This window comes from Rattus norvegicus, chromosome 1 (genome assembly GCF_021556685.1).
Source record: "Rattus norvegicus strain SHRSP/BbbUtx chromosome 1, alternate assembly SHRSP_T2T, whole genome shotgun sequence".
NCBI lineage: Eukaryota > Metazoa > Chordata > Mammalia > Rodentia > Muridae > Rattus > Rattus norvegicus.
Genome location: NC_141534.1, coordinates 24,281,436 through 24,309,352, shown reverse-complemented (window position 1 = coordinate 24,309,352; position 27,917 = coordinate 24,281,436). Strand labels below are relative to the sequence as shown.

General features: G+C 45.4%; 1 protein-coding gene across 2 annotated transcripts in view; it reads left to right on the top strand.

The window, feature by feature from the left end:
* Sgk1 (serum/glucocorticoid regulated kinase 1) overlaps positions 1 to 27,917 on the top strand; it is a 118,409-nt gene that overhangs the window by 30,399 nt on the left and 60,093 nt on the right. Inside the window, exons 1-2 of one of the 2 annotated variants that reach the window (XM_087551592.1) lie at positions 18,411 to 18,458; positions 18,552 to 18,764. In XM_087551592.1, coding sequence (XP_087407718.1) covers positions 18,429 to 18,458; positions 18,552 to 18,764 — 243 coding nt within the window. In that variant the 5' untranslated portion in view covers positions 18,411 to 18,428. Of the gene's footprint in view, positions 1 to 18,410; positions 18,459 to 18,551; positions 18,765 to 27,917 lie in introns of those variants that run through there. The other variant, XM_087551590.1, reaches the window with a different exon arrangement.

The window sequence follows — 27,917 nt, the reverse complement described above, 5'->3', positions numbered from 1 at the left end:
GATCCTGTGTGTGCACATGCTAAAGAACCAGTTTTCCTGGGCACTATCCTGTGGAAAATATCTGTGAAATTCACACAGGACTAAAAGCATTTGCCTACATAGGATTTTGACCAATGTGGAAAGAAAAACATTTGCAGGAGCTAGTGAGACGGCTCAGCGATTAAGAGCGCGCATGATGCTCTCCCAGAGGACCTGGGTTCTAGTCCCAGCTCCCAAACAACAGTTCACAACCATCTGTAATAAGGGATCTCCTGGCCTCTAACAGGCACCAGGCACGCATGTGGTACACAGACATGCATAGAGGCAAAACATTCATCCACATAAAATGAATTTTAAAAAAAATTTAAGAAAAACATTACCAGAAAGTTTACAAATTTGCTAACCATAATCAAGTCCTGATCTGCTGCAGCATGGCTGGCCCCGCCCATGGCTGGCCTCAGCTTTATAGTCTGCAGGGTGAGAGTCTAAGACATTCTGCAGGCCAGACTGGGTTATTATATTTTATATTTATATAGGCCATGGCAAAGTTTGAGGGGGGAAAGCATTACAAGAGCAAATAAAAGCCACAGAGCTACAAAGAGCCGTAAGGAAAGGATTCAGCTAATGCCTGGAATCAAAACTGCTCAATTTTGAGACTTCAGAGAGTTGACGATCTCAGACGTCCTCTTTGATGTGGGCTCTGCAAGGCAGCTGCGTTCTTTACGAGAAGGCTCCCTTTAACATAGGTATATGGGAAGCCGACGGGGTCTTCATCCATAGCCTCCTCCTCTGCCCTCCGTCCCCCATAGCACCTTTCACAGCATGGCTGCCCAAATACTGGAAACCTGTGGCTCGAGTCTCCTGACTTGCTTTTTAATCTTTGCTCCTGTTTATCTGTCTGTAAGGGTTCTCTAGATACATGTAACAGTTAAGAGGTAGCTATAAAGAGAGTGAATATGGCCGTGGCACTGATGGGGCATCAAGTCTGATTGGTGCTGATGCTCTCTGATAGTGAGGAAGAATTCTTACTCAAGGATATTTCAGTGTTGATTTTCAGGTCTTTGAGCCAATAGAATGAAGCCCACCCTGGTACCTAATGATAAACCTGTCTAACCTCAACTGGTTATGGATGTTATCTACACCACAGATAACTTTTGTCTTAGTTATTGTTTCATTGCTGCAAAGAGCATCCAAGGCCAACGCAACTCTTACAAAGGAAAGCATTTACCTGGGGGTTGCCTTACAGTTTCAGGGGATCTGTCCATTGTCGTCAAAGTACTGAGTAAGGTGGCATGCAAGCAGGATCTGGGACAGTTGCTGAGAGTTACATTCTCATCTGTAGGCAGCAGGCAGAGAGAGAGCCCACCTCAGTGACACACCTCCTGATCCCTCCCCAAAAGTTCACCAACTGGGGACTAAGCATGCAGCAGTATGAGCCAATGGGGGGGGGGGAGCATCTCAGCAAGCCACCACACCTTCCCGGCAATCAATGACCTTGTGAACTTGACTTATATACTTACTCCACCCACCCTGATCATCCTCTAAGCTGAGCGTGGTGATGCACACCTGTGATCCCAGTACTCGGTAGGTTGGGGCAAGAGGATCGTGAGTTTGAGACCAACTGAGTTGGAAGGCAGCAGTGAGAATCATCTCCACAAACAGTGTCCCTGTGTAACAACAGTGAGCCCTGGGTCCCACCTCCCCCTCCAACACGACGGAAACAACTAAATTAGTACATAAACGCACCGGATCCGAGCTATATTCAAGGAACGTGAACTGTAGCTGAGACAAGATGAAATGCTAACCACAGAGACTCGAACCTTATTCAGTAAAAGCCTTGGAAGGTAAGAAGCAAGGAGGTCATCTGATCAGAACTGTGCCCTGGGAAGGTAGGTTTGGGAACCAGGAGGACAGTGGCTTGGAAGGGGATGACAGAGAGCAGTGAGCAAGAAGGTTAAGCTGTCACTTAAGATGGTGCCCTTGAGTTCCCAAGCCACATCTTGTGGGACTGAGAGAAGCCCCTCTAAGCCCCATCACTCGCCCACTAAAGACCTGTTCTGTTCTGAAACAAGGTCTCAGGATGCCCAGGCTGGCCTCAAACTCACTATGTAGCTGAAGCTGGCCTTTAACTCCTAATCCTCCTGCCTCTACCTCTCACCTGCTAGGGGTACAGACAGGGACCATGCAGCCCAACTAACAATAGTAACAACAACAACAATAATAACAATGACCTTTCTTTAGTATTCCCAGCTGCCCGACTTACACAGGAACAGCATTTTTTTTGGTATTCATGGTGAGCATGCCAGTATCAACGTCTCTGGCTGTCAGTATTATCTCCATGTTTATTCTATTACTGATTAGTGACTTCGCTAGACAAAGTATCTACAGGTAAAAATCCACTCCACCCAAGAAATTTCATTCCACATTTCCAAAATATTCTTCTATATCTTCTCATTAACACGCTCTGAGCTCGGATCATTTGCTCTTTTTTTTAAAGCGCTTGCTTTATTTACACTACATATTGGCAGATGAATGGAAACAAATCAATCCTGTGTCCGTTGTCCATGAACAGGGGAGCATACCTGTAATCGCAGCCACTGGGAGGTAGAAACAGAAGGGTCAGGAGTTCAAGGTCATCCTCTGCTGTACACAGGGCTTGAGGCCGGCCTGGGTTACAGGAGTTCCTGTTTCAGAAGCAAAACGAAACGAAACCCAAAAACCCTGAAAAAGAAACAAGACCCTTTGTTACCTTTTGGTTCTGAGTGGAGCATTCACGGGCGATGAGATTGTGCAAGAGAGATTAAGCCCGGGATGTGATTACCTGAGGATCAAGACAGCACGAGGAGTGAACCATGAAGAATGCTAACAATTTGGCAGTTACTATTGCCACCTGATGTGACTGTCATCTCCACAAACATGTGGAGCATCTCCTCTTTCCTTAGACCTGACTGATGTTTGTCTGATGCTCACTGGTAAGCCCATGCTGGTTTCAAAATATTGAAATAATTCCATAATGGGGAGCAAATTGCCACTACCATGTGCCTGTAAGTGCCTGCCCACAACAGACCCAGCTGATCGTGCCTGAACCAGGGGACAGCTCAGTAACTCTCCACCAGTCAGCCCCCAAAGAAATGAAGCATGGCACATCAGGAGGCCTAAACAAACCAAAACCAAACCAAACAAAACAAAACCCAAATAACGAGAACAAAAAAAAAGAAAAAAGAAAAAAGAAAAAAAAAGAAAGAAAGAAAGACAGAGAGAGAGAGAGAGAGAGAGAGAGAGAGAGAGAGAGAGAGAGAGAGAGAGCGAGCCAGACCGGGATGGCATAACCAACATCTGTGCACAATGTCCCTGCTGCCGACCCTGTGAAGTCTTTGGAACTAAAAGTGGCTTTCTTCCCACATAATTTCATTCCTGTGCCTAGCAACATCAGGGTTTGCATTTTGAAATGCACTCCGTAGATCTGAGCCCAATGGGATTCTGCCTCTCACTGTCTCTTATTAGACGTACCTTTATCTCAAGCCTTTCCACGTGCTCAAGGATACGGCTGCTGCCATCCCTTCGGGAAACCTCTCCATAGTCTAAGCAGTGGACTTGTACCGTCTGAGGGTGAGGAAGACGGAGAGTTGCTGTGAATTCCAGGGTAACCTAGACTATGTTGTGAATATGTTCAGTGCTATAGAATGTAAGTTCAGTGCTAGACACACAGGGAAACTCTGTCTCCAAGCAGACAGACAGACCGACGGACTGACACACACACACACACACACACACACACACACACACACACACACACTTGGATTGATAAACCAACGTGGCCAATGTGCTGTAGAGTTTCCTGAATGTTGTCACTTGATGCACACACTCATCCCAGCTGGCAGGTGTCCTGAGTACTGACCTTGACCCAGTTATGGCTTTGAGAAAAGCCCTTCCCACTTGAGAAGGAGGTCACAGAGGAGGGCTTGCCTTATCAGTCTGAGTGTGATACAGTGTGTCTGGAATCTCAGCACTTGGGAGGCTGAGGCAGGTCAGTCTGAGTTTCAGAATGAAACATTGTTTTTATTAAGGCAGGCAGGGAGGGAGGGAGAGAGAGGGAGGGAAGAAGGGAGAGGAAGAGAGAGAGGGGGAGGGAGAGAGAGAGAAAAAGAATGAGCATATAACTGTACTCCGTGTGTGTGTGTGTGTGTGTGTGTGTGCGCGCGCGCGCACGTGTGCATGTGTGTTCCAAAGTGCACCGATTGAAGGAGGTACCAAGATGCTAAAAACCAAATTTTCCCCAACCAAGCTAAGCAAGTGTTTACATGTTTCTTGCCAGCTTGCTATAGAGTGATGACAGCATCTGCTAATACACACTTGTGTAGTCTCCGTAGCTGATGTATTTTATTCTATAGTAAAGGATCGGATCAGTGATGAGCCGTCATGGCCAGGAGCATCCACGATCATTTCCTGCCACATCTCCTATCAGTTTTCATCTATGGAAAGGTTTTCTTCTGGGGCTTAGGGTCGAGTAAATGTGCTGTGTTATAGACATATTCACCATATTCATATATTCATTCTCTCTCTCTCTCTCTCTCTCTCTCTCTCTCTCTCTCTCTCTCTCTCTCTCTCTCTGGCTCTACTGTCTAGAATTGATAGCCACTAGCAGAGCAGGCCAGATGCCAGTTCTGGAAAGATGGTCTCTCCTGGGAAATCTTTGATTCTGGCCTCTTGACTTTATAATTATTACAATTATTTAGATGTTTAGATGTCTCTGACTTGAAAAACCTCTCCTGTTTTCTTTCTCTCTCCATTTAGACAGATTCGTGTTAATAGCCATATCCCCCCCTCTCTTTGTATTTTTTATTTACTTTACATCTCAATCTCCAGATCCCATCTTCCCTTTCTTCTCTCTCCCCTCCCCTCCCCTCCCTGCCATCTTCCCACCCTCCCTTTCTTCCCTGCAGAGGTGAGGCCTCCCGTGGACATCAACCCACCTTGGCATATCAACTAGGCCTAGGAACATCTTCCCCCATCATGACTGGGCAAGGCAGCCCAGTTAGAGGAAAGGAATCAAAAGGCAGGCAACAGAGTCAGACACATCCCCTGCTCCTGCTATTAGGAGTACCATATGGAGACCTAGCTACGCAACTGTTACAAATGTGCGGAAGACCAAGTCAGTCCCACGCATGCTCTCTGGTTGGTGGTTCAGTCTCTGTGGCCCCCATGGGCCCTGGCTAGTTGATTCTGTAGGTTTTCTTGTGGTGTCCTTGACCTCTCTGGCTCTTTCAATCCTTCCTTCCCCTCTTCCATAGGATTCTCCAAGCTCCTCCAAAAGTTTGGCTGTGGGCCTCTACTTCTGTTTCCATCAGTTGCCGGGTGAAGCCTCCCTGACGACAGTTATGCTAGGCTCCTATATGCAAGCATAGCAGAATATCATTAACAGTGTCGGGGTGGGCTTCCTCTCATGGCATGGGTCTAAGCTGGGCCAGGTATTGGTTGGCCCTTCCCTCAAATTCTGCTCCATCTTTTACCCCTGCGCGTATTATAAGCAGGAGAAATTGTGGGTCTAGGGTTTTGTGGCTGGGTTGGTGTCCCAGTCCGGGCAGTGGAAGTCTTTTCTGATTACAGGAGATGGCCGCTCCATTTTCCGGTTGCTGAGAGCTTTAACTGCCCTCACAGGTTCCTGGCATTCTCATTATCCTAGGCTTCTAGCTTGTCCCACAGATGCTCCCTACCACACCATTGATTTCAGTTTGCCCTTCCCTATACACTCTGTCTGTCTTTCCCTCACTTCATCCCTCCCCTTCTCCTTCCCACCCCTCCCTCCACCTACCCTGTGCTTTCCTTGAGGCCAGCCAGCACCAGGGACACCAAGTAAGGCCCTGCCCACTAGCTCCCCTGAAAGCATCCCCAACAGCGATAAACCGCACCCCATATCCCTCTGTCTTAATTTCTCTTTAAAGAATGTGTGGGACAGACCTAGGCACTCTGCACATCTGTAACAGTTGTGCAGCTTGGTCTTCCTGTAGGACTCCTAGCAGCAGGAAGAGGGGCTGTCTCTGACTGCCCTTGCCTGTAGACTTCTTCCCCCAACTGGACTATATTCATTTCCTTTTGTTTATTTTACTGGGGTTTGTTCGTTTGCTTTTGTAGTTGTTTTTGTTTTGTTTCATGTTGTGTCTTAATCATGTACCCCAGGCTAGCCTCAAAGTCACTCCATAGCAGAGGATAACATTTTATTTTCATCATTCCCTCCCATAGTCAGTTTCAGCTGTCAACACAACACAGCCCAGAGGGAGTTAGGGAGTCTCAATGGAGGGATTGCCACCATCGGATTGGCTAATTATAGAAAGGCTCAATCCACAGGGCAGTGCCTTCCCTGGTGTGTGAGCCTGGGCTCATTAAGAAACAGTGGTCAGAGTTACTGCCACAGAACCAGCTTTAGCACACTCCAGCTAAACCACCAACCTCTGTGGCTTTAGAGGAGGACTTAATTTCTGGTCTTCCTGCCCCAGCTCCCAAATGCTGATCTGAAGTATTGAAAAGGCACTGGAGTATTGAACCCAGGACCTCGTCGTACATGCTGGGCAGGAGCTCTACCAACCAAGTTCTATTCCACGCCCTGACCTTCAACTTCTGACCAATGTCCTGCTGGGCATAAAAAACCTGTGGAGCCATTAAGTATAGCGAATTCTCCAACTTCAGAAATTTCCATAATATCCTTAAACAGCTGTACCCATCCAAATGCAGACTCCCCCCGTCTGCTGAGCACAATCTTGGACCTAGTATGGTACCCAGTCCCTAGCTTTTTTTTTTTTTCCCCTCTTAGTTTTGGCTCTGTTCTTGCTTTCAGGGAACAATTAAACCTTACCATTTCTTCATTTATAAAACATGAAGCGAAGGGAAAAAAATAGAATACAGAAATAGAAACCATTACGAAGACAGCACAGGGGGAATTTGGAGAAAGCTGTTTTCGTATAAAGCTGAAAGGGGGTGTGCATGCAGTTCGAATGAGAGCATGCCACAAATGAGCAGAGCTGTCAGAACCACCCCTAGCTCTCTGCGGGTTAATCGTCCCTCTATTTACCTCTCTCAATTTAATTAAGCAATGTACACAGGTCTAACAAATAAGACTTTCATTTGGCCTTTATTTTTGCAACTGAAATGGCTTTTCTGACAACTCTCGTTAAGACAGTGAGATGATTTTTTTTTTTTTTTCGGAGCTGGGGACCGAACCCAGGGCCTTGCGCTTGCTAGGCAAGCGCTCTACCACTGAGCTAAATCCCCAACCCCAGTGAGATGATTTTTAAAACCTTTTGCATTTATTTATTTATTTATTTATTTATTTATTTATTTATTTATTTATTTAAAGTAAGCTTAACTTACTTTAAAACTTCCGAGCTGGGGCTGGAGAGATGGCTCAGAGGTTAAGAGCACTGACCGCTCTTCCAGAGGTCCTGAGTTCAAATCCCAGCAACCACATGGTGGCTCACAACCATCTGTAAATGGGATCTGATGCCCTCTTCTGGTGTGTCTGAACAGCTACAGTGTATTTACATATAATAAATAAAGCTTTAAAAAAGATTTATTTAAAAAAAAAAAAAAAAAAAAAAACTTCCGAGCTGTGGAAGAGTGTGATCGGAGAGCCAGCAGGAAGAAAATGTTCAGGGTCGAGCAAATGCCCTTTGATCATGCATTCATTCAATAAATTTGGGCCGAGTGCCATGTGCCCCAGACACAGGGGGATCAAAGTTGTCTGAGTACTACTCCAGTGAATAGTCTCAAATCTATGACATGTCCGGGACTTACCTGCTCCGTGACCTCCATCCGATGCATAACGACACTGAAAACTTTTCAGAAGCCTCACGTGTCTTGCTCAAGGCCATTGCAAAGCTAGAGCTGATCTGACTCTCTTTTTTTTTTTTTTTTGGTTCTTTTTTTTGGAGCTGGGGACCGAACCCAGGGCCTTGCGCTTCCTAGGTAAGTGCTCTACCACTGAGCTAAATCCCCAGCCCCTCTCTTTTAATTCTGACTTTTCATGATCAGTGCTTAACCCACATGGATGTGTATGCGTCCTGACCATGCGTGCTCGCACGCATGCACCTATGCGCCTAGGGCTGCAAACCTCAGTAGAGGGTATAGGATCCCCTAGAAGTAGAATTACAGATGATTCTGAGCCGCCATGTAGGTCCTGTGAATTAAGTGGAGATCCTCAGGAAGAGCAGCCAGGGCTCTGAATCATGGCATCTCCAGCCACTGAATGAAATTCAGTTCTCTTCATTCACTTCATCCCTGTAGAAAGTCTCTTCTGTTGCTGTTTTTCTTTGTTTCTTTGTTTTGTTTTGTTTTGTTTTGTTTTGTTTTGTTTTGTTTTATACTTGGTTGTGGTCATTTCATGGTTTTTGGTGTGTTCGTTTGGTTTCAGCTCTTTTAGGTATTTTTTGGTTCAATTCTCTGCCAGGGTTTCTCTGTGTAGCCATGGATAACCTGGAACTCACTCTGTGCAACAGGCTGACCTTGAATCCAGAGATCCACCTTAACTACTGCTGGGATATAAATGTCTGTGCTATCATCCCTAGCTCAATGCTTCCTTGTTATTTTGAGACAGCTCTCAGTCCAGCCTTGAAAAGTTGAGGCTAGTCTCGAACTTCTGATCCTCCTGTCTCTGCCTCCCAAGGGCCAGGAATTCTGGGTATGTACCACCACGGCTGATTTATGTGGTACTGAGGATCCAACTGGGGCATTATGCATGCTAAGCAAGCATTCTACCACCTGAACTGATCTTTAAAAACATACATACACAAACATACCTGAATTTTTTAAACCTCCCTTTGAATGTCTATGTTTAGGAGCACCTAAAGGAAAGCCTGAAACTCTATCCATAGGCAATGCTTATTCCTAGGTCTCGATGGGGCCTAAGTACAAAACCAGCTGTGGTGAGTAGAGTAGCTCTGTGTTTCAGTCTTCCAGCCTCATTGCCAACTTGGCCCCCTACCTCTGTGTTCTCATTCCAGCACACCTCCAAGGCCAGCCCTCCCAGGACAGAGCCCTGGATAAAGCAAGCCTTTTGTCTTCCAAATCCTCTTCCACCCTCTGCCTGAGGTAGAAACCGAGTTACACTCTGGTCAGAGGATGACTGACTCTCTCTCGTTTTGTGAGTGACTCAACTTGAAAGGAGATAGGAAGCAGGCTTGGGAGACGTCACATAGAAGGAGCTTTGTAAATGTCCCCAGTGAGAGGCATCGGGGAGTGGAGGGCGGGGTGGGGAGGGGTTGGGAATTCACCCACTCAAGGGGACATAAACGAGGAAAGCAATAGGCATGTAGTTTTTCGTTTCAATAAGTAAACCCTCACATCAGTCAGATCCTGATGAGCAGCTAGATGTCAGATGGTTGTCTCAAGTGTATGACTGAGTCCTTCCATCAGGGTGGAAGATCAAAGGACGTGGGGTGGACTCTGTGCACCAGGGAATTTATAACCTAACATACTTGGTGTTGTAGTAAGTATTATCTGGGGGTTTCTACCCCACCTTAGATCATTCAGTTCCCAAATAAAAGACACACAACTTTTATATTTATAGTAAGCCTTACAGCATTAGAGCTGGGCAGATATCAACTCTTATGCTAGTTTGTCTACTTCCTTAACTAAGCCCCTCCTACTCCAACAGGCCTTGTGCTCACAATCCATCTCCCCAAGGCACCTTCCTCCTTCTTATTCCTTCTCTCCTTGTTGGCTCTGCCTCAGACCCCAAGCCAAGGAGCCGAAGCCCCACCTACCTCTCTCTCCTGCCCAGTTACAGGCTGTAGGCATTTTTATTAACCGAGAGTTTTAAATTAAGGAGCAATGTTTGCACAACAAAAGCTGGCACATGTAAGAATTCACTCATCTTGAGGCAACTAGACCTTGGGATACAGAATAGAGCATCACAATACATAGCAACAGGCCAAACCTCTACAACTTGGTGTTCCCGACTATGATATCCAGGTTTAACCACTGATGTGGGTGTTTCTGTTCCTGTAACATGTATTAGTGAGTGATGACATCAATTCAGACAACTGCAACCAACGTATTCATGCTAAAAACAAAGGGAAGCAAGAGGTTACTTGGCATAGTAGGCAGCAAGTAAAGAACTTCGTGGAATTTCTTACAGGACATCCTTCCTGACAAGATGGCTCAGTGGGTAAAGTGGTTGCCATGCAAGCATGAGGACCTGAGTTCAGATCTTCTGTATGCACTGAAAGCTGAAGACAGTCAAGCACATCTGTAATACCAGAAGTAGGAGGCAGAGAGATGAGATGCACCTCATCAGAAACTGACGGGCCAACCAGTCATGAGTAGGCAACAGCAAACTAGAGAATAAGGCAGGAAGTGAGGACCAACAGGAGACATTGTCCTTTGACCCCTACACATGCGCCAGGTCATGAATGTGCACACATACACAGATTTGAAGCAAAGACAATGGGGAAGTTAGCACCGCCCTCACCAGCTACTGGCCAGACTGCATATGGTGTTTGGATGGATGTTACGGTTCTAGCGAGCAGGACAGATTCAAGCTACCTTGTCTGTATGTTTTTAAGAAGCCAGAAGAAACAGAAGTACCAAGACCAAGAGTGGTGATGAGCCTGGATGGGAAGGGCAGAGACTTGAGAAGCAATCGATACCTTTGAGTCATCCTCCACTGCGTTCCCATCCTGTGGCTGTTGTTGGGGCCTTATCTCTTTTCTAGCTTTTCTGACTCAACTGCTCACATTTTCCCGCAGCCTATGCCACATCAAAGTTATCTAATAACCCGGCTCTCCGGCTCTCAGGTGCAGACACTTCAGAGGCATCGTGACGCACTCTTCCTATCTCTCCTTAAAAAACAGTGGGCAGGAGAGACAGCTGGGCAGTAAGGGCACTTGTGGCCAAGACTGACAGCCTGAGTTCAGTTCCCCAGGACCCACACTGTAGGAAACAGCAACTACACCCAACTGCCACATAACCTGCCTAGACTGGACCACATCCACAAACTAAATAAATGTAACATAAAAATTAAAAAAATATAAGTTTCGACTTTCCTTTCTTGGACTTGTCTTTGGAACACCCCAAATAGATCCCGCCTCTGCTGACCCCTGTACTGGAAATACAGTCCCTGGAATGGAATGGAAATTTCCTTTATTTCACCTGGGTTTACTTAGCCTTAAAGATTTATTTGAATCATCACTGCCTTTAAGGGGCCTTCTCTGCTTTCTCCCAACCGGGCTGAGATATCTCTTTATCCTTTATCCCGTGATTTTATATAAAACGCTCATGGGATGAAGCTATAATCATAATAGTATCAACCATAGACCGTGTTCATCAGGGCAAAGTATCTCCCTGACATGATCTTCTCATTTGACCCGAATACAGCCCCAAGACGGGGCTGTTCATATTCTCAGTCTTACAAAGGTGGGAGCCGAGTTCTAGGTGTGGCTTTGGGCTTTTCGGACCAAGAGACTCCTCTGGAGTACATTCGTGAAATGTTTGCTGCATGAGGAAACACAGGCTCCTCTCAGTCCCCTCTGAAATGCAGCCAGCATCCTCTTTTAAAGGTCACACATGTTTCTTTCTGTCCTTGTCTTGCACGACAGCTACTGACTTTTGTTGGAATGTCCCCCTACCCTTAGAAAAGCTGCTGTTTGTTTTGTTGTGGGTTTTTGTTTCAGGGGCTCATGTATCCCAGGTTAGCCTGAACCTCTCAGGTGTAGCAATGCCTCTTCTGAACTCCTGATCCTCCTGCTTCAGCCCCCTTAGTACTGGGATGAGCAATGACACTAAGTCTAGCTCTGTTGAGCTCCTTAAATGCTACATGAGAAAGAGAAAGATGGTCCCAATTTAAAATGGTCAGACTTCGGATTTTCCATATTTGCTCAGGTACAAAATTGATGTGCATTGGTATGAGAGAGTTTGAGGTAAGGAGATGAAGACCATTTTTCTGTGAAACTTGGCTAAAAACAGAAAAAGTCGTGGTGGTGGGCCAGGGATGCTGGAACGAGGCAGAGTTTGTGGGTGTAAAGGGGCTGTTTTTAGTTTGCTAGCTTTTAGAGATATTGCAAAAACAACAAGTTTGGTGTGTTTAAAGTCAATAGTCTAGAAGAAGAAAGAGGTTAAAATTACTGGAAGAGGAGTTTCTGGGAGGGATGGGAGAGGAAGCTCTGAAAGCTTGTGGAGGAACCTCGGTTGTTGCTCAGAGATTAGACCAGCAGCTCTTTTCTTCTTGAGTCTTGTTATCTTTTCCTTTTTTAAAAAATTATTTAAAGTATATAAGTATACTGTAGCTGTCCAGACACACCAGAAGAGGGCATCAGATCTCATTACAGATGGCTGTGAGCCACCATGTGGTTGCTGGGAACCGAACTCAGGACCTCTGGAAGAGCAGTCAGAGCTCCCAACCCCTGAGCCACCCTCCAGCCTGCATCTTGTTTTCTAATCGCCAAAGTGTAAATAGCACACATTGACCCTTACACAGTGATTTCCCTTCCTTTCTATTTTCCTCCTCTACCTTCTCCCTCCTTCCTCGTCTTCATTTCCTCTGCCCAAGACAAATTCAAAAGAGAGGATCAGTCCTACGATTTTATCTCCGTTTCAAAACACTCATATTAATGAGTCCCTGAGCTCTGCCTACCACTGATCAGTGAATGACATTTTATTGGAATCAGAAGGGGACCTTAAATTACCGAGCATGGTGTTCAAGGATAAGACTGTACGTGGTGTGCAACACTCACAGTACACTGAGCTTGGAATTCAAGGCTAAGTCTGTGTGTGGTGTGTAGCACTCTGTGTGGTGTGTAGTGATTCTGAGGGTGGTGCTTCTTGTGAGCTACAACATGGAGGATGGTACAGAAATGTGTGTTCTTCCCCCTTCCATCCTCTCTCCTCCTTCTAGACCCCTCCAGAGGAGGACCAAACCTGGAGGAATCCAATATTAGACCTTGGGGATCTAGAACAGGATGCATGGGAAGGACTGGGAAATCCCAAAGGCGTGGAGAGCTGGGGAATCCCAGAGGCCACTCAGTCAGGGCGCCTCTTCAGGGCAGGCATGGCTATATAAGGGATGAAACTAAATGTAGCGTAGATCTTGCCTTCATAGGGGGACCTTAGCAAAGCTCGTGGTTTTCCCTAAGCTAACATAATTTTCATTAAAAACAACAGAGTAACTACTATTTTATTTGTAAGTCCATATTGCTTATGTCTTAAAAGAGGCCACGCAGTGAATCTTATCCTTACAGTCCACAAACGCAGAAGAAATAGAAAAAGCAAATCATGTGGTTCTATATAAGCAATGAAGATATTCAGAGGAAAAAGAGTCGTACAATTAGCAGATATCGCTGCGGTAAGGAGATTAAGTCCATGTCACTGCATGGTCCGAGTTTTGGAGACTGTGGAATAGTTCTTTGGGCACCAAGGTGAGAGATCATATACTCCCTGTGTCCTGTCTGGGGGCAGGAGATCCTCCTTTTATATTGCCTGAATATCTTCACCGGAAAACGGACTTATATCAGGATTAAAAGGCTTTTAAACATGTATCTGTTTTTCATTCTTTACTTTGTTTTGCTCTTGAAGGTTTAGGTTTGGTTTGTTTAACACAAGTTCTTCCTGGGTCCCCCAGGCTGGCCTGGAACTTATAACAATAGCCCAGGTCGTCCTTACACTCACTCCTTCCAATTCCTCCTGCCCTAGCCTCCAAAGGGCTGGGATCCCAGGAGCTACCCAACTGGGGGCGTGGGGGTAGGGGACTTGAAAGTTACTACGGCCATAGAGAAACAGTAGGTTTTCCACGGTAAAAGGGTGCCTCTCTGAAATTACAGTTGTTTCCACCTCTGGTTCCCATGGCTTTTGAGAAAGAGGCAGCTCGCCCTCCAGAAATCCTGAGACAGGCTCTGCCGTCTGGGATCGTATAGAAGTGCCGACGAGCTATGATTTTTTTTTCCCTCATCAGTTGATAATATCATTATCAGCTAAGCCGTTTTATATGAAGAGCAATATCTGTTTACTATTACATAATAGGAAAAAGAACCACAAGTGGAAAATCCCTAAAAGCTGGCTAATCTCCTTAATCATATCTGGCAACTCTCCAAGGGGACTGTGGCTTCTGGATAGCTTCTTCCCTCCCCCCTTTCAAATAAACGAATAAAAACAAAGGCAGACTAGATTTAGCAAAGAATTACGTTTAGTGCTTTACCAAGTCACGGCCCAGAATTCTAGTTATGGTCTTAAGCTTTAACTCCAGGCTGCACAGATTACTGCTTCCTAAATCCGGTTCAGATTGGAACTAAACTCTCCGAGCCCCCAGCGGCAGAACTCTCGCTTTGTTTTAGATGGACGTCTCCTCAGGTTTACGTTTGTTTACAAGGCCCTTCACAACTATTGTGGAGCTCCGAATCAAATGAGACCCAGGTGGCCACACAGCCAGGACTGCCTCTGTATCCGGCCATTCACGGCTCTAACACACACAGCTGCCTCCAGCACGGAGCCATTGTGGCCGGTCTCTGAGGGTTCCCAAAGCCACTCACAACCCTCCCTCCACCAAGCAATTCAGCTCAGGCCATCCCTAAGAGGGGCGGGCTGGAGCTTGAATTCCCTAAGGGCCTGAGGGAAGCTCTCTGCTCAGCAGTTTTGGAGGGCACCTTGCCCAGGCTGCAGGGCTGGAGAGGGAGCCTGTGTTCGTGTACTCACATCTCACACCCGAACCACTCTCTAAGGATTTCTGAGGCTGAGTAAATACCATAAACCCTTGCCTTAATTAAAGCCCCATAAAAAACCACTCGTGAAGCTAAAAGGCTAGTGAAAATCTGCGAGTAGCGGGAAGGAACTAAAAAGCTAGCGAAAGTCTTCTGCAAGTAAGGAACAGCCTGAAGCCAGAGTGAAGGCTAAACCAAGACAAAGCGAGCAACCGTCTCCATTCCTGCTAGAAAATGTCGCTTTTGTGATGATTTTCTCTGATACTCCCGAACAGATAGATTACTTCCTTCCCTAGCTCCACTCTCTGCAGAGAGGCGACCATATTCTCATGCGTTCATTCGTTAAGAGTGTCTCGGTGTCTGAGACCTATCCTCACTGTGCCCACAGCAGACTGATTTAAAACAACAGACACGTCTGCTCTTGGCACATGCGCAAAGTATTGGTTTCTCTTAGCTTCAGAGAAAGATGTGCAATGGATTCAAAGAATCAACATTGGGGGAAAAGAGGACACAATACTTCCCAAATAAACCCACAAAAGCATTTGCTTTCTTTTGCTTTCCTGGAAGCTGCGGTTGGCTTTCCATCTCAAGTTTCTGTGTTTGCTGCCTGGTTTTCCCCCGCGAAATGCAGACCTGGGGATATGCCCACGCATATGACATCTTGTAATCATAATTCTGCCTTTACTGCCCAGCGCTTTCTGTAGGTTGGTGGAAATAGGGACCTTCAACCCCTGAAGAGCCCACTCACAATACCTGCTTCACGTTCTGCCTTGTATACTAAACTTCATGTATTTCATAGGAGAAATAATATGTCCTTCTAGTAAATAAACACACACCTCAAGTCATAATTCAGTGTCCATAGAGGCAAGGGGAGATTTAAACTTTCAGAATCTAAGAATAGGAGCTGGAGAGATGGCTCAGTGGTTAAGAGCACTGACTGCTCTCCCAGAGGTCCTGAGTTCAAATCCTAGCAACACCACATGGTGGCTCAGAATCTAAGAATAATTGTAATCAGGCCCTGTGACTTGGGAATAAAATGGAAGATGGATCTGTTTGTAGATCTGTTAAAAGAGATGGAAAGAAAGCCGGAGGAAAAAGATTAATTTCAAACTCAAGTTTGGTAATAAAACAGGAACCATTACCAGCTTCAAGCTCAAAAGCCCTCTGAAGAAGGAGAAAACAAAATATTTTCCGTCTGAAATAAAACTTCTAGGCTGATCAGAAACACATTTGGAAGGCTGGGGACGTAGCTAAGTGGTAGGACATTTGCCTAGCATTCAAGGGGCCACAGGGTGAATCCAGTCCCTACTACAGCCTAAAACTCCAATTCCAAAACAAACTTGAGACTACATCAAGAATAGAGATTCTGTTCTATCCCAGAAGCTTAGGTTTTAGACTGCACTCATGATCCAGACAAACTTCTTTCTTTTATAATGCTGGGAACCAAACTTTACACTGGAAGGTAAACACTGCTCTTACTTAGCCGTACCCCTAAGCTGTAACTGAACATTTTTATTTCTCTGTGTGTGTGCATGTATGGTACGTTTGGGTGTGTTTGTGTGAGTGAGTGTGCCTGGTGAGTGCCTGTGTAAGTGTACCTTGTGAGTATGTCTGTGTGAGTGTGCCTTGTAAGTGAGTGTACTTTCTGAATGTGTCTTGTGAGTGTGCCTTGTGAGTGAGTGTGCCTTGTGAGTGTGCCTTGTGAGTGAGTGTGCCTTGTGAGTGAGTGTGCCTTGTGAGTGAGTGTGCCTTGTGAGTGAGTGTGCTGTGTGAGTGCGGGCACATCTGTGACAAAGCATCCCTATCAGAGGACATCTTCGGGCATTGGGTACCCTCCTTCATGCTGCTTGTGACACAGGTTCTTTTTGTTCTTTGTGGCCACTTAGGGCAGGCCAGCTTCTGGGGATCCTCTGTCCTGACTTGTCAGCTTGCAGGAATCCTTAGGATGCCAGACATATGGGACTCAGAGTCCTCATGCACTGAGCCACCTTCCAACCCATAACAAATGCCTTTTTTTTTTTTTTGGTTCTTTTTTTCGGAGCTGGGGACCGAACCCAGGGCCTTGCGCTTCCTAGGTAAGCGCTCTACCACTGAGCTAAATCCCCAGCCCCAACAAATGCCTTTGAATACACCAACCAGTGTACTTGTAGTGCTCTGCAATCCAAGAAATACCACGGAAACAGCCTGTCATAATAGTAAATTCAAAATAGTATTTATTCATCTTATGGTCTAAAAAACATTTTTGAGACATGATGTTCTGTTTTGTTTCTGTTTTTCTAGACAGGATCTCTCTGTGTAGCCCTGGATGTCCTAGAACTTGCTCTGTAGACCAGGCTGGCCTTGAACTCAGAGATAGGCCTGCCTTTGCCTTCTAAGTGCTGGGATTAAAGGTGTACACCAGCACAGCCCTGCCTGAGGCGTGGTTTATGAAGTCAAGGTTGACCTTGTTAAACTCCTGATCCTCCTGCCTCCCAAGTTGTGAGATTGCAGGCACGAATACCTGCTAAGACTCCAAAAGTGATAGTTGAGACAGACATTGAAAAGGATACAGGGCTCAGTGACAGAGAGAGAAGAGAGAGGCACTAGAGTTTTCAGTCAGGCATGGTGGTGTCGGGTATCATACAAACCCAGTCCTTGGACAACGAAAGCACGAGGGTCACAGGTTTGAGGCTTCCTTGGGTTATATAGTAAGATCTCTCAGAGAGAGGGGCACGGGAAAGGCGGGGAATTGGGGGGGGGAGGGGTAAAGGAGAAAGGACACAGAAATAAGACAGATAAAGGAAATTTAAACACACAAATATAAACAAATAGAGAAATGTGGTTTTAATTGCTTAAGGGCCTTGTAAATAAATAACATTAGCCCCTAAACAATGAAAGTGCAGCCCAGAGCAGCAATTATGATGCAACCTAACATTTATTAAAAAAAATAAAATGTAAAAGACTGACTGTTGTAAAGGGGAGGGGGACCACCCATGACTCTTAACAAGGAACACAGCTGTGTCTATTGTAGTCTAAACCTCATACTGATAACATTCACTGTCACTTGGGCTCCCAAGTAGCCCAGGCTGGCCTTGAACTGCCTGCAAATCGGAGACTGACCTTGAACTTGTTCTCTGGTCTCCATCTTCCCAGTAGTTAGAATTACTGGAGTGAGCTCATTCCCAGCCTCGCCATCCTCCCAGCTGTTGAGACAGAATCTTACTTTGTAGCTCAGGCTAGCCTTAAAAGGTTCCCCCTGCCTCAGGCCCCCGAGTAGAGGGACTGCACATCCAGCTCAAGTGTTCCTTACCCATCTTGGAACATACTCGGTAGCTGAAGCTGGCTCTGAACTTTTCATGTTCCTGCCTCAGTTTCTCGGGTGGCAAGGCCAGCAGGGATGGACCAGCATTTTCTGCTTCCTGTTCCATCAGTTGCTGGATTAGACTCCTAGCTGCATACATATTTATGCAGCCGTTTATCCCATTCCTTACCCACCATGGTGGACTGCATCTGCCTACTCTGTAAGCCAAGATAAGCACTTCCCCTGTAAAATGTTAACTAAATGAAAATAGAAACCTAAGACTCAGGCCCTAGCTTGGTATAGTGTTTGCTTAGCCTGTGTGAAGTCCTGTGTTCAATTCCCAGTGTTGCAGATAATAACAATAGGGTACAATGAAAATGTTGCAACTGGGGTAGGATGGAAATGTTGCAACTGTTACAACAGGAGAGGAAGTAGCATTACCTTAAGCCTATAATTGAGGAGCTGCTTGGGGAGATGAAAGAACAGTCAGAATGGCCCGGATTAGAAGAAACGGTTGGAAGGTCTGAGAAACTAAGAATTCTCATCGCATTTCCTAGCCGAGTGCTGTAAACAACGACCTTGGCATCTCTCTACTTTCTCTTCTGCACTTTCAGGTACGCAGATGGATCAAGAGCCCCATGGTCAGCGTGGACAAGCATCAGAGTCCCAACTTGAAGTACACTGGCCCCGCTGGGGTGCATCTTCCTCCCGGGGAGCCAGACTTCGAGCCTGCTCTGTGTCAATCATGCCTAGGTGACCACACTTTCCAGAGGGGGATGCTATCTCCGGAGGAGTCCCGTTCCTGGGAGATCCAACCTGGGGGTGAAGTAAGTTCTTTATTTTTCTGGGGGCATGTTGTTCTGGAATTTGAAACCTTTTTCTTGTGTTTGTGCCAGAGATATCAATTTAAAAAAATTGTATATTCATGCTTGTAAGGAGGAAATAGAATCCAGAGTTTGTTACACTTTTTTATTTCCTCCTTTCTCCTTTTCCTCTTAACTTCCTTTTCTTGAGTTAGATTCTGACTATGTGATGCTGGTTTGGTCTGGAACTTGTTGGCTTTAAATTTACAGTTCTCCTTCCTCTGTCTCAGGGATAAGATCATAGGTCTGCAACACATACCTGCTGTGTTTTCCTTTTTAAAAATTATGCTTACTGTGTGTGCAAGCATGCACATGCACATGTGCGTTTGTGTGGTGCGTTTGTGTGGTCTACGTGTGTGTGTGTGTGTGTGTGTGTGTGTGTGTGTGTGTACTTGCATGTGCACCTTGACACACACATGGAAGTTAAAGGACAAGTTAGGTAAGTATCATTCTCTCCTCTACTATATGAGTCCTAAGGACTCAGGTCACTGGGCTTGGATCAAATGGCCTTCACCCACAAAGCCATCTCACCGGCCTCCCTCCTGCTGTGTTATCTAATTAAAGTCAACCTTTAATGTAGGTTGGGGCTGGTGGAAGTATTGTGCAGAAGGTACAAAGATTTTCTATGATTTACATTTCCTTCCCCGTGCAGAGGATCCTCCATTATCAAGACTCCCAGCAAATACATCATCATTCCTCAGCATTGTGGTTTTCGTTGAGATTAGCTTGTCCCTGTTGTTGGTTTGAGACAGGGCCTTATGTATCCTAGGTTGGCCTTGAGTTCTCCATCCTCCTTCCTCAGCCTTCTGGCCGTTGGGATCATACCCAGGTGCACCCAGCTTTGGTTCGTTCTCGGTGCTTTGGCCATGTGCCATCCTGTGGAAGAACATTACTATAGCAGAAGATGCCCCGTTCATCACGTAATAATCACCCTCCCGACTCCTATGCCTGGAAGCCGATGGTCCTTCTACTGTCTCCATGGGTTTGCCTTTCCCTGCTACGGAACTGAACCTTCTAGAGCTGTGTTAGGTTTTGTGATGCTCAACTACTGCTCATGAGTGGCTGGTCATCCAGAAATAGGTTCTTTATTCATTCCTGTACACGGTCAACTTTTAATGATGTGCACAGCAGATCACATCCCTCACCGATGGACTTGCTGCCGCCGACAGTATTTGGTTCAACACACCTTGACCCACTCACAGCTTTCTCCTGCAACTCTAAAATAATTTGGGAAGAGAGTCCTTTTCCTTTTTGTTTCTTATTTTTGTCATTTTAAGGAAGATAAGATAATAAACTTATCACACAGCTTCTAAAATTGAAAAGATTAAGGAGTTATATTTAAAGACTGAGGGTTAAGATAATGCTATGTTTTTAACTTGGAATTTAATTAGGCTTATATTTATTTTATTTTATAAAACCACATAAAATCTATATGTTATTTTCATTATCTTTTTTGTTCATTTGGGGTTTTTTTGTTCATTTGTTTGTTGTTTGTTTGTTATTTTTGAGACAAGGTTTCTCTTTGTGTAGCCCTGGCTGTCTTGGAACTCAGTCTATCAATCAGATTTGCCTTGAACTCACAGAGTTGGGATTAGAGTTTCGTGCCACCAGGGCTTTTGCTGTCAGTACAGTGATAATGAACCCTATGGTGTACGTGTCTTTAATCCCAGCCCTTGGGAGGCCAAGGTAGGTAAGGGCCAGCCTGATCTATAGAGCTAGTTCCAGGGCAGCCAGGGGTACACAAAGAGAAATCCTGTATCATCATCATCTTCTTCTTCTTCTTCTTCTTCTTCTTCTTCTTCTTCTTCTTCTTCTTCTTCTTCTTCTTCTTCTTCTTCTTCTTCTTCTTCATCATCATCATCATCAACAACAACAACAACACCCAGTCTAAAAAAAAAACTTCACCATTATTATAAAGCACACCATTTGCAGACCTCCCAGTGTGCTGTTTCAAGCCAGTGTGCCACCAGAGGGTTACTTTAGCAATCACAGACATCCTCTTTTGAAGACAGTAAGCATTTCCCACAGATAAAGGATTTGTTCTAGATGTTTACAGGTTGAAAACATGGACCCTCGGTTCTTGACCCTGGGACATCATGCAATGTCTTCCATGGAAAAGTCATCCTGGTCACTTCTGTGAAGGGATCCGAGGAAGAAGCATATCCGAAGCACTCCCCCATCTGTAAGGATGCTCACTGTAAACACTGGTCTTAGTTGGTTTACGAACTGGCTAATCACAGACTCAAACTCAGACTCAGCTCCGGGCTGGCCACGAAAGGCAGATTGTTGTCCAGTACTGAGTGTTTTTGGTTTTACCCTCACAGTGTGGCCTGCTGAGGCAGTTCTGTCCATAGAGAACGCAGTCACTGGGTGGCCCAAGAAACAACAGGCCGGGCTGTGTTCTGACTAACTTCTATTTACAAAAATCTCAACCAGTCCTCTGGCTAGGATTTGCAGGTTTCTCGAGTTCAGAGCATGTGACTGATGGAACTAGAGATAGATTGATTTCCACACCAGAGGAAACAGTAAATTAAGGACTGGAAGGAACTTACGCCAACACTGTACTCCATCCCTCCACTCTGCTTGGGAATGAAGGTTCATCATTCTCAAATTTACAATACAGCAGCTACTTCTCAGGCCTCTCTGGCTTTTGGTTACAGTCCCTACCAATCAAGAAGATATCTTTCAAACTTAAAACAGAGTTATATATAGTTTGTATCCTTTTAGAGATAAAATGGTGAAATAGTTCCTTGAGAACACAACTCTGTCCTTTCCATTGTTTGATATATTCCCTATGCATGTATTTGTGTGTGTGATGTGTACGTATGTCTGTGTGTGCTCACAAGCTACCAAGCACATGTGGAAGTCAGAAGACGACCTGGTGGTTGTTTCTTTCCTTCTGCCATGAGGGTTCTAGGGATCAAACGCAGGTCCTCACCTATACCTGATGGGTCAGCCATCTTGCCTGCCCACCTCTGTCCTTTGAAACTGAGGGAAGACAAAGCCTTTGAAGGTTGCAGTGTGGAAGGTGACGCTTGGTAGGCAAGTCCCAAAGTCATTCTCCTGCCATCTCCTGTCTGGACTGTCCTAAGGGAATCATGGACTTACCTGCTCAGCACTCGCATGTAAAAATTAAAGTAATACATGCTTGCCTTTGAACTTCTTTCCAGAGCCAGCCTGGAACTCACAGATCCCTGCCTGCCTCTGCCTGCTGGGTACTGACACACATAAAGAAAGGCCTGCGTCACCACACCCAGCTGGGATAGGATTTTTTTTTTTTTTAAGAAGAATCTTTTGCAAATGTAAATTTATCTGTGCACGCTTTATTGGGATCTGTATCCTCTATGCCCACTCTGGCCTAGGTCAGTAGATCAAGTTAGTCTAAGGACAGCCTTGCAAACGTCATACAATAGGTCTAAGTCCTCTAAAGTCTCAGATCCTAGCGTGGGCATTTAATGACCTACAAATGAAAATACACTCCCTTTGATGTATTTATATTAAAAAAAGAAACACAAAAAAGGAGGTGGGAATGTTTCATTTTAAATAAAATAAGAAAGCAAAAATAGTTTTAAATTCCTTTATGAGTTATATTTTTTCCTGACCTTAAAAAAAAATTCATTCTAAACACTGCCTTTAACGGCCAATGGCTAAGAGTCATACTGCACTTTGTGCCAAGTCTACCCACGGTCTAGTTGTGTGTTTTCCCATGGAAGAAACTAGAGTATTCATATTGCCACCAAACACCCAAGAATAGCAATACTGTGATATCACTGGAATCGCTATCTAAAGGGAACTGTTTATAAATTAAACAGATCTTCCTGTGGAGGAAAGATGATAACACGGTACTGGGGAAGCTGGTACTGACTAATTAATGTACTCTGGCCACATAGCACCAGCCACAAAGCAGAAACTCAAGTGTATTGTTAATGGTGATGCCGTGCGTGCGTGCCTGCGTGCGTGCCTGCCTACATGCAGGCTTTGAGACAGGGTCTCTTTCTGTAGCCCTGGCTACTCTGAAACTCACTATGTAGAACAGGCTGGCCTGAAACGTACAAAGAGTTCACCTGCTTTGCCTTTCCAAACCAAGCAGGAAAGCGGTGTGCCACAGAGACTGGCATCCCAGTGTTTGCTCAATAAAAGCATGTGGCTGAACACAGTCACCAGCTCTGCTTTACTCTGTGTCTCCCAAGTCACCTTCAATGGCTGCAGCATCCTCGACAAAGCAGAAGAGAACGCTTGGGAAGTTGGGTGGGGAAAGAAATCTGCAGTTGAAGCAAACATATGATTGGATCACCACAGCAGCCTGAACGGTCAAGGTTGCTGCTACCCCCCCCCCCCCCCGTACCCCACCTTCAATGACAGAAAACACTCATTTCCGTCATAGCTGTCCTGAAACAAGGAAGGCCATGGTATTAGAGGTCGGTAGAAAAGCGTAAGAAACAGCAGGCAGGTAAGATAGTACAGTTCAAAAGGATCATAAAGTAAAATATCAACCTGGAGAAAAAGGCTGCATGGTTGCACGCATAGTTCCAAAGGACCAGGAGGTTACAGGACAGGACTAGAGATGGTTCAGGCTGAGTTTGTAGCACTGTAAAGGGAGTTTAGCAGTGGAAATGCCAGGGGAAAAAAAAACAAGAGCAAAACCCTGGAAGAATCAAATGAGGACATTTCATATTGATGAAGACCATTGCCTGAGGACACAAAACACTTGCACACAATATCACATGGAAATATCTAGAACAAACAGACAGCAGTGCAGACAGACAGATGTCTGGCCAATCAGGTTGTGCAGGCAACATCTACTTCAGGGAGATGGACGGAAGTGCAGCTCAGTGGTAGGGTGCTTGCCCAGTGTGTATGAGGCCTTGGGTTTAATCTCCAAGACTGAAAAACAATGTAAATACTGAAAATATGTATGTAGAATGTTAATAAAACAAACGGGATAGTGGTGGTGGAGGCCAGTAATCCTAGCACCTTGGGAGGGGGGCAGGATCATGAATTCAAAGCCTCCTTACATTACAGTGCAATACCTGTTCCAAAATGATTGTATAATAAAAGAATTGGCTGTGACTTACATAGATTATGCAGATCCACGCGTATATGTTTGCATATAATAAACCTGTAATATAAATTATCTGAGGCAGGCATGGAACAGTTATAAAAATCAGGCCAAAAATTGCATCATGAAGCATAGCTCATCAAATTCCTCCAAACACCGGTCGTTCAGTTTGGTAAAATTAGAAACCGGGAACAATGTGAAAGCTAACCAGTACCTCCAGCCAATTCACCCACCTGTGGTTCACGATCACACTTCCTGTCAGCTCTGGGAGCACAGGAAGTGCAGGGGATTCAGAACTATTTTTAGCAGTTGTACCACCAAGGAAATGGGCTCCGAAACCTTCCTTTTCTCCCTTTTAAATAATCTGTGGCAGTCCTGGGGGTTGAACCTGTCATGTCAGGCTTGTTAGGTGAGTGCTCTACCCACCGAGCTGCCCCGCTTTTCTCTAACCCATCGTGCCGGATACCATAGTGGAAATGGTAGGAAGAAATGGAAATGCAAGTGGCTAGCCAAACTGTAAACCCATACAAAATTGGTTATGATGACACGCAGAAAGGTCAGCAAGAAAGGTCAGAGCACAGAATAGTGATGCAAACCAGAATCGAGTACTTGGGGTGGGGCAGAAGGATCAGGACTTACTAAGGTCATTCTCCCCAGCTGTATAGCTAGTTCGAATCTAGCCTAAGATAGATGAGACTGTCTCAAAAGAAGGGGGCTGGGACATACTGATGTGTCCCAAGGTGTATGTAGAACCAGAGAAATTAGTTGATACATTATTTTGTATGGGTTTGACTCATTGGTGGTGGTTGGGGGAAAAGGGCAGGTAAAGATATGTTAAAGATATATTAAGAGTTATTGGGGGCTGGAGAGATGGCTCAGTGGTTAGGAGCACTGACTGCTCTTCCTGAGGTACTGAGTTCAAATCCCAGCAAACATGTGGTGGCTCACAACCATCTGCAATGATATCCCATGCCTTCATCTAGTGTGTCTGAAGAAAGTGATAGTGTACTCACATACATAGAATAAATAAACCTTTAAAAAAAAAGAGTTATTAAGGTCACAGACAGGCAGGCAGACAGTAGCATGGTGGAGGTGTCGGGGACAGTTCAGGGTCTAGCACAAGGGACAGACAGCATGGTAGGGGCTCCGAAGAGAAAACCAGGGGTGAGGGAGGGGTCCTTGTGCGGTAGCCATCTGGGGGTAGTTTCATAGCACAATAATCCTGCTTCTCCGATTCCCAGGCAGGAGGGAAGAAAGGGGGCCGTGTGGCCCCCAACCAATATTCTCTTGGATGTAAAATCACTTTCCCAGGGGAGAAATCCTGCCACCTGGAGTTCTGTTTGCTTGAGACTTGCGAGTCTTCTCCTGTCATCCATCAGTATCTGCAGGATGGGAGAGTATGGGGCAGGCATTCGGGCCTGAGCCACCGCTGGATTCTACTGTACCATGCCTACAGTTCCAGTTCATGTTTAGTCACACAAAAAAGGAATGGATGAATGGTTTTACCGCAATAGGAAAAGAGGGGACCCAAAGGAGAGTGGCAACCACTCAGACTTCTAAATTGGCATAGGGTTAGGGTGGGGCCTTCCCATCTAAAGCTAATTATCAGCTGTAGGGGTGAGGCACAGTCCAGTAACTATACTGGTATGTCTAGGGGGTGTTGCTGGGTCCAAGCAGCATGCTGGACAGCATTCTGAATGAAATGAATTAGCCTGCAAATTAGCAAGGGCCTATCTATGGATCTAAAGTCAAAACAGTTATTAAAAGAATAATCACAAATGTTAGTCAGAAAGTTTGTGAAGAGTTTTGAATTGGAGTTATGGAGAGAAAGGGCAGAGAAAGAGTTAATGATAGAAAGGCATCAAAGCAGGGAGGTCATGGGGAAGGCAGTCAAGGTCGTACTAATAGTGTTGCTATAGGCCTCCTTAAAGTTAATCCTATTAAATTCTTCTTGAGTTACAGAGCAAAAATGATACATCACATGCAGAGGAAACTGATAGATTTGGCTACATAAATGGCTAAAATAGATGTCTTGCTTAGTTTTGTCAAATTGACACAACATGCAGCCACGTGGGAAGAGGGCAAGTCAGGGGAAGAATTACCTCAATCAAATTGACCTGTGAGAGATTATCTTGACTAGTGTGGAAGGATCCGGCCCACTGGGTAGCACCATTCGTAGGCATAAGGGTTCAAGATATATAAGAAAAAGCCATGAAGGTGGTGCCTGCCTTTAATCCAGAGGCAGGAGGATCTCTGTGAGTTCAAGGCCAGTCTGGTCTACAGAGCAAGTTCTATGACAGCAGGGGTACACTGAGAAACCCTGCCTCAAAGCACACACGCACATGCACGCACATTCATGCACACAGACACACAGACACACAGACACACACACAGAGAGAGAGAGAGAGAGAGAGAGAGAGAGAGAGAGAGAGAGAGAGTCAAGAAAGAAAGTGTAGAATGAAATAAAAATTATGAATCCCACGCTAAGGAAGAGAGAAAGAAAAAAGCTTAGCCTAAGTCAATACACAAGCCAGTAAGCAGCCCTCTCCATGGTGTCTGCTCCAGGTTCCTAACCTGACTCCCCTTAGGGATGGACTATTAACCGGAAGCTTTAGCTTCCCAAAGTTGTTTTTGGTCTTGATAACAGGAAAGCAGAGTAGGGACAATTGCTCAATGCAGCTGTGGCTTTGAACCTGTAACATTTTAACTCTCCATAAGTTAATGGGTTTGAGACATAGTCACACATGGGCCAGATGGGCCTTGAACTGTGTAGCCAAGGATGGTTCTAACTCCCCATCCTCCTCTCTCTACCTCCCGAGTGCTGAGACTAAAGGCCTGCACACTTAGCTACTCTCCTGTTTACAGACAGATAACAGGACTTGTAAACGTCCCTCAAACTGCTATGGTGCTAACGACCTCCTTGGGATTAAAACGCACCTGAGGTCAGTCAAAAAGGACTATGGCTTTACCTCTGTTATCTGGGGTTTTAAGACCATATTAATATATTACTCGTGAGTTTGTAGTAAACAACACAGCTACCAGGAAACCCACCTGTAGAAGGAAACAGTTGCAATTCCACCATACTGGGAGGAGGTCAGGCACCAGACAAAGATGGTCTGTCACCATGAAGTCCTTCTATCGCTGCAAAGAAAGTCTCTGGAGAAACTCTGGCTCCCACAGCACCCTCATTTGCTAAGTCTGTCAGGCTCTGGATCTCGATGAGGTCCTAGCAATCAAGAAACTCAATGCATTCATTTTCTCACGACCTTGTGTCCTCCAGGGCCTTGCAAACATGAGACACAGTTGGTATGCAGTATGCTCCTCCCCCCACACCCCTTTGCCTTTATTAGTTGAAGCTGAAATTTTGCTCATGCAAACTTTTCTAATACCAAATGGAGAGGCTAAGCAAAAACCCAGCGCGGCCCAGGCTGGCTGTAAATCTCCTACATTCCAGCAGCTGCCTGCCAAAGGTTTGGGCTGATTCTCATTAAGTCTACCCTCTCATATGGGATAGATTTGGCTGAGTGAGGATTTCCTCAGATTCCAAGTCCCCTGTCTGTCTCTCCACTAAGCCAGCTTAGAAACTGCTGACTCAGCAGGCAAAGGCTATGCGTACTTTTAAAGGTCTAATTGAAGTCACAATCCTCTGGAAGGAGCCCGGCCATATCACTACAAACAAAAGAACTAATATCGAAGTTTTGACAAGATTAAATGTCAGGCCACGGGCTCTTCCTTCTCAGCAGTTTACAAGAGGCATCGACAGAAGACCCTCTTTAATCAGCTAATGAATTAATTAATCAGATTTCACGCAGTTTGGGGCCAGAGTCTAATCATTGCTATTTGTTCAGTGTCACCTCCCTCCTCCAGGATACCTGTGCTCACAAGGATGCCCAGTGACTCTTAGACCCCCTCTCTCTCTCTCTGAATCGCTGAGCTCAGGAGCCTAGCAGGTTTGGAAGGGAAAGGTTCTGTCAGGGAAGTTTCCATCTTTGATGGACTTCTCTGACATTGTGAGTTTTTCTGTTCTTTCTTCAAAAAGTACTCTAAAAAAATATGCT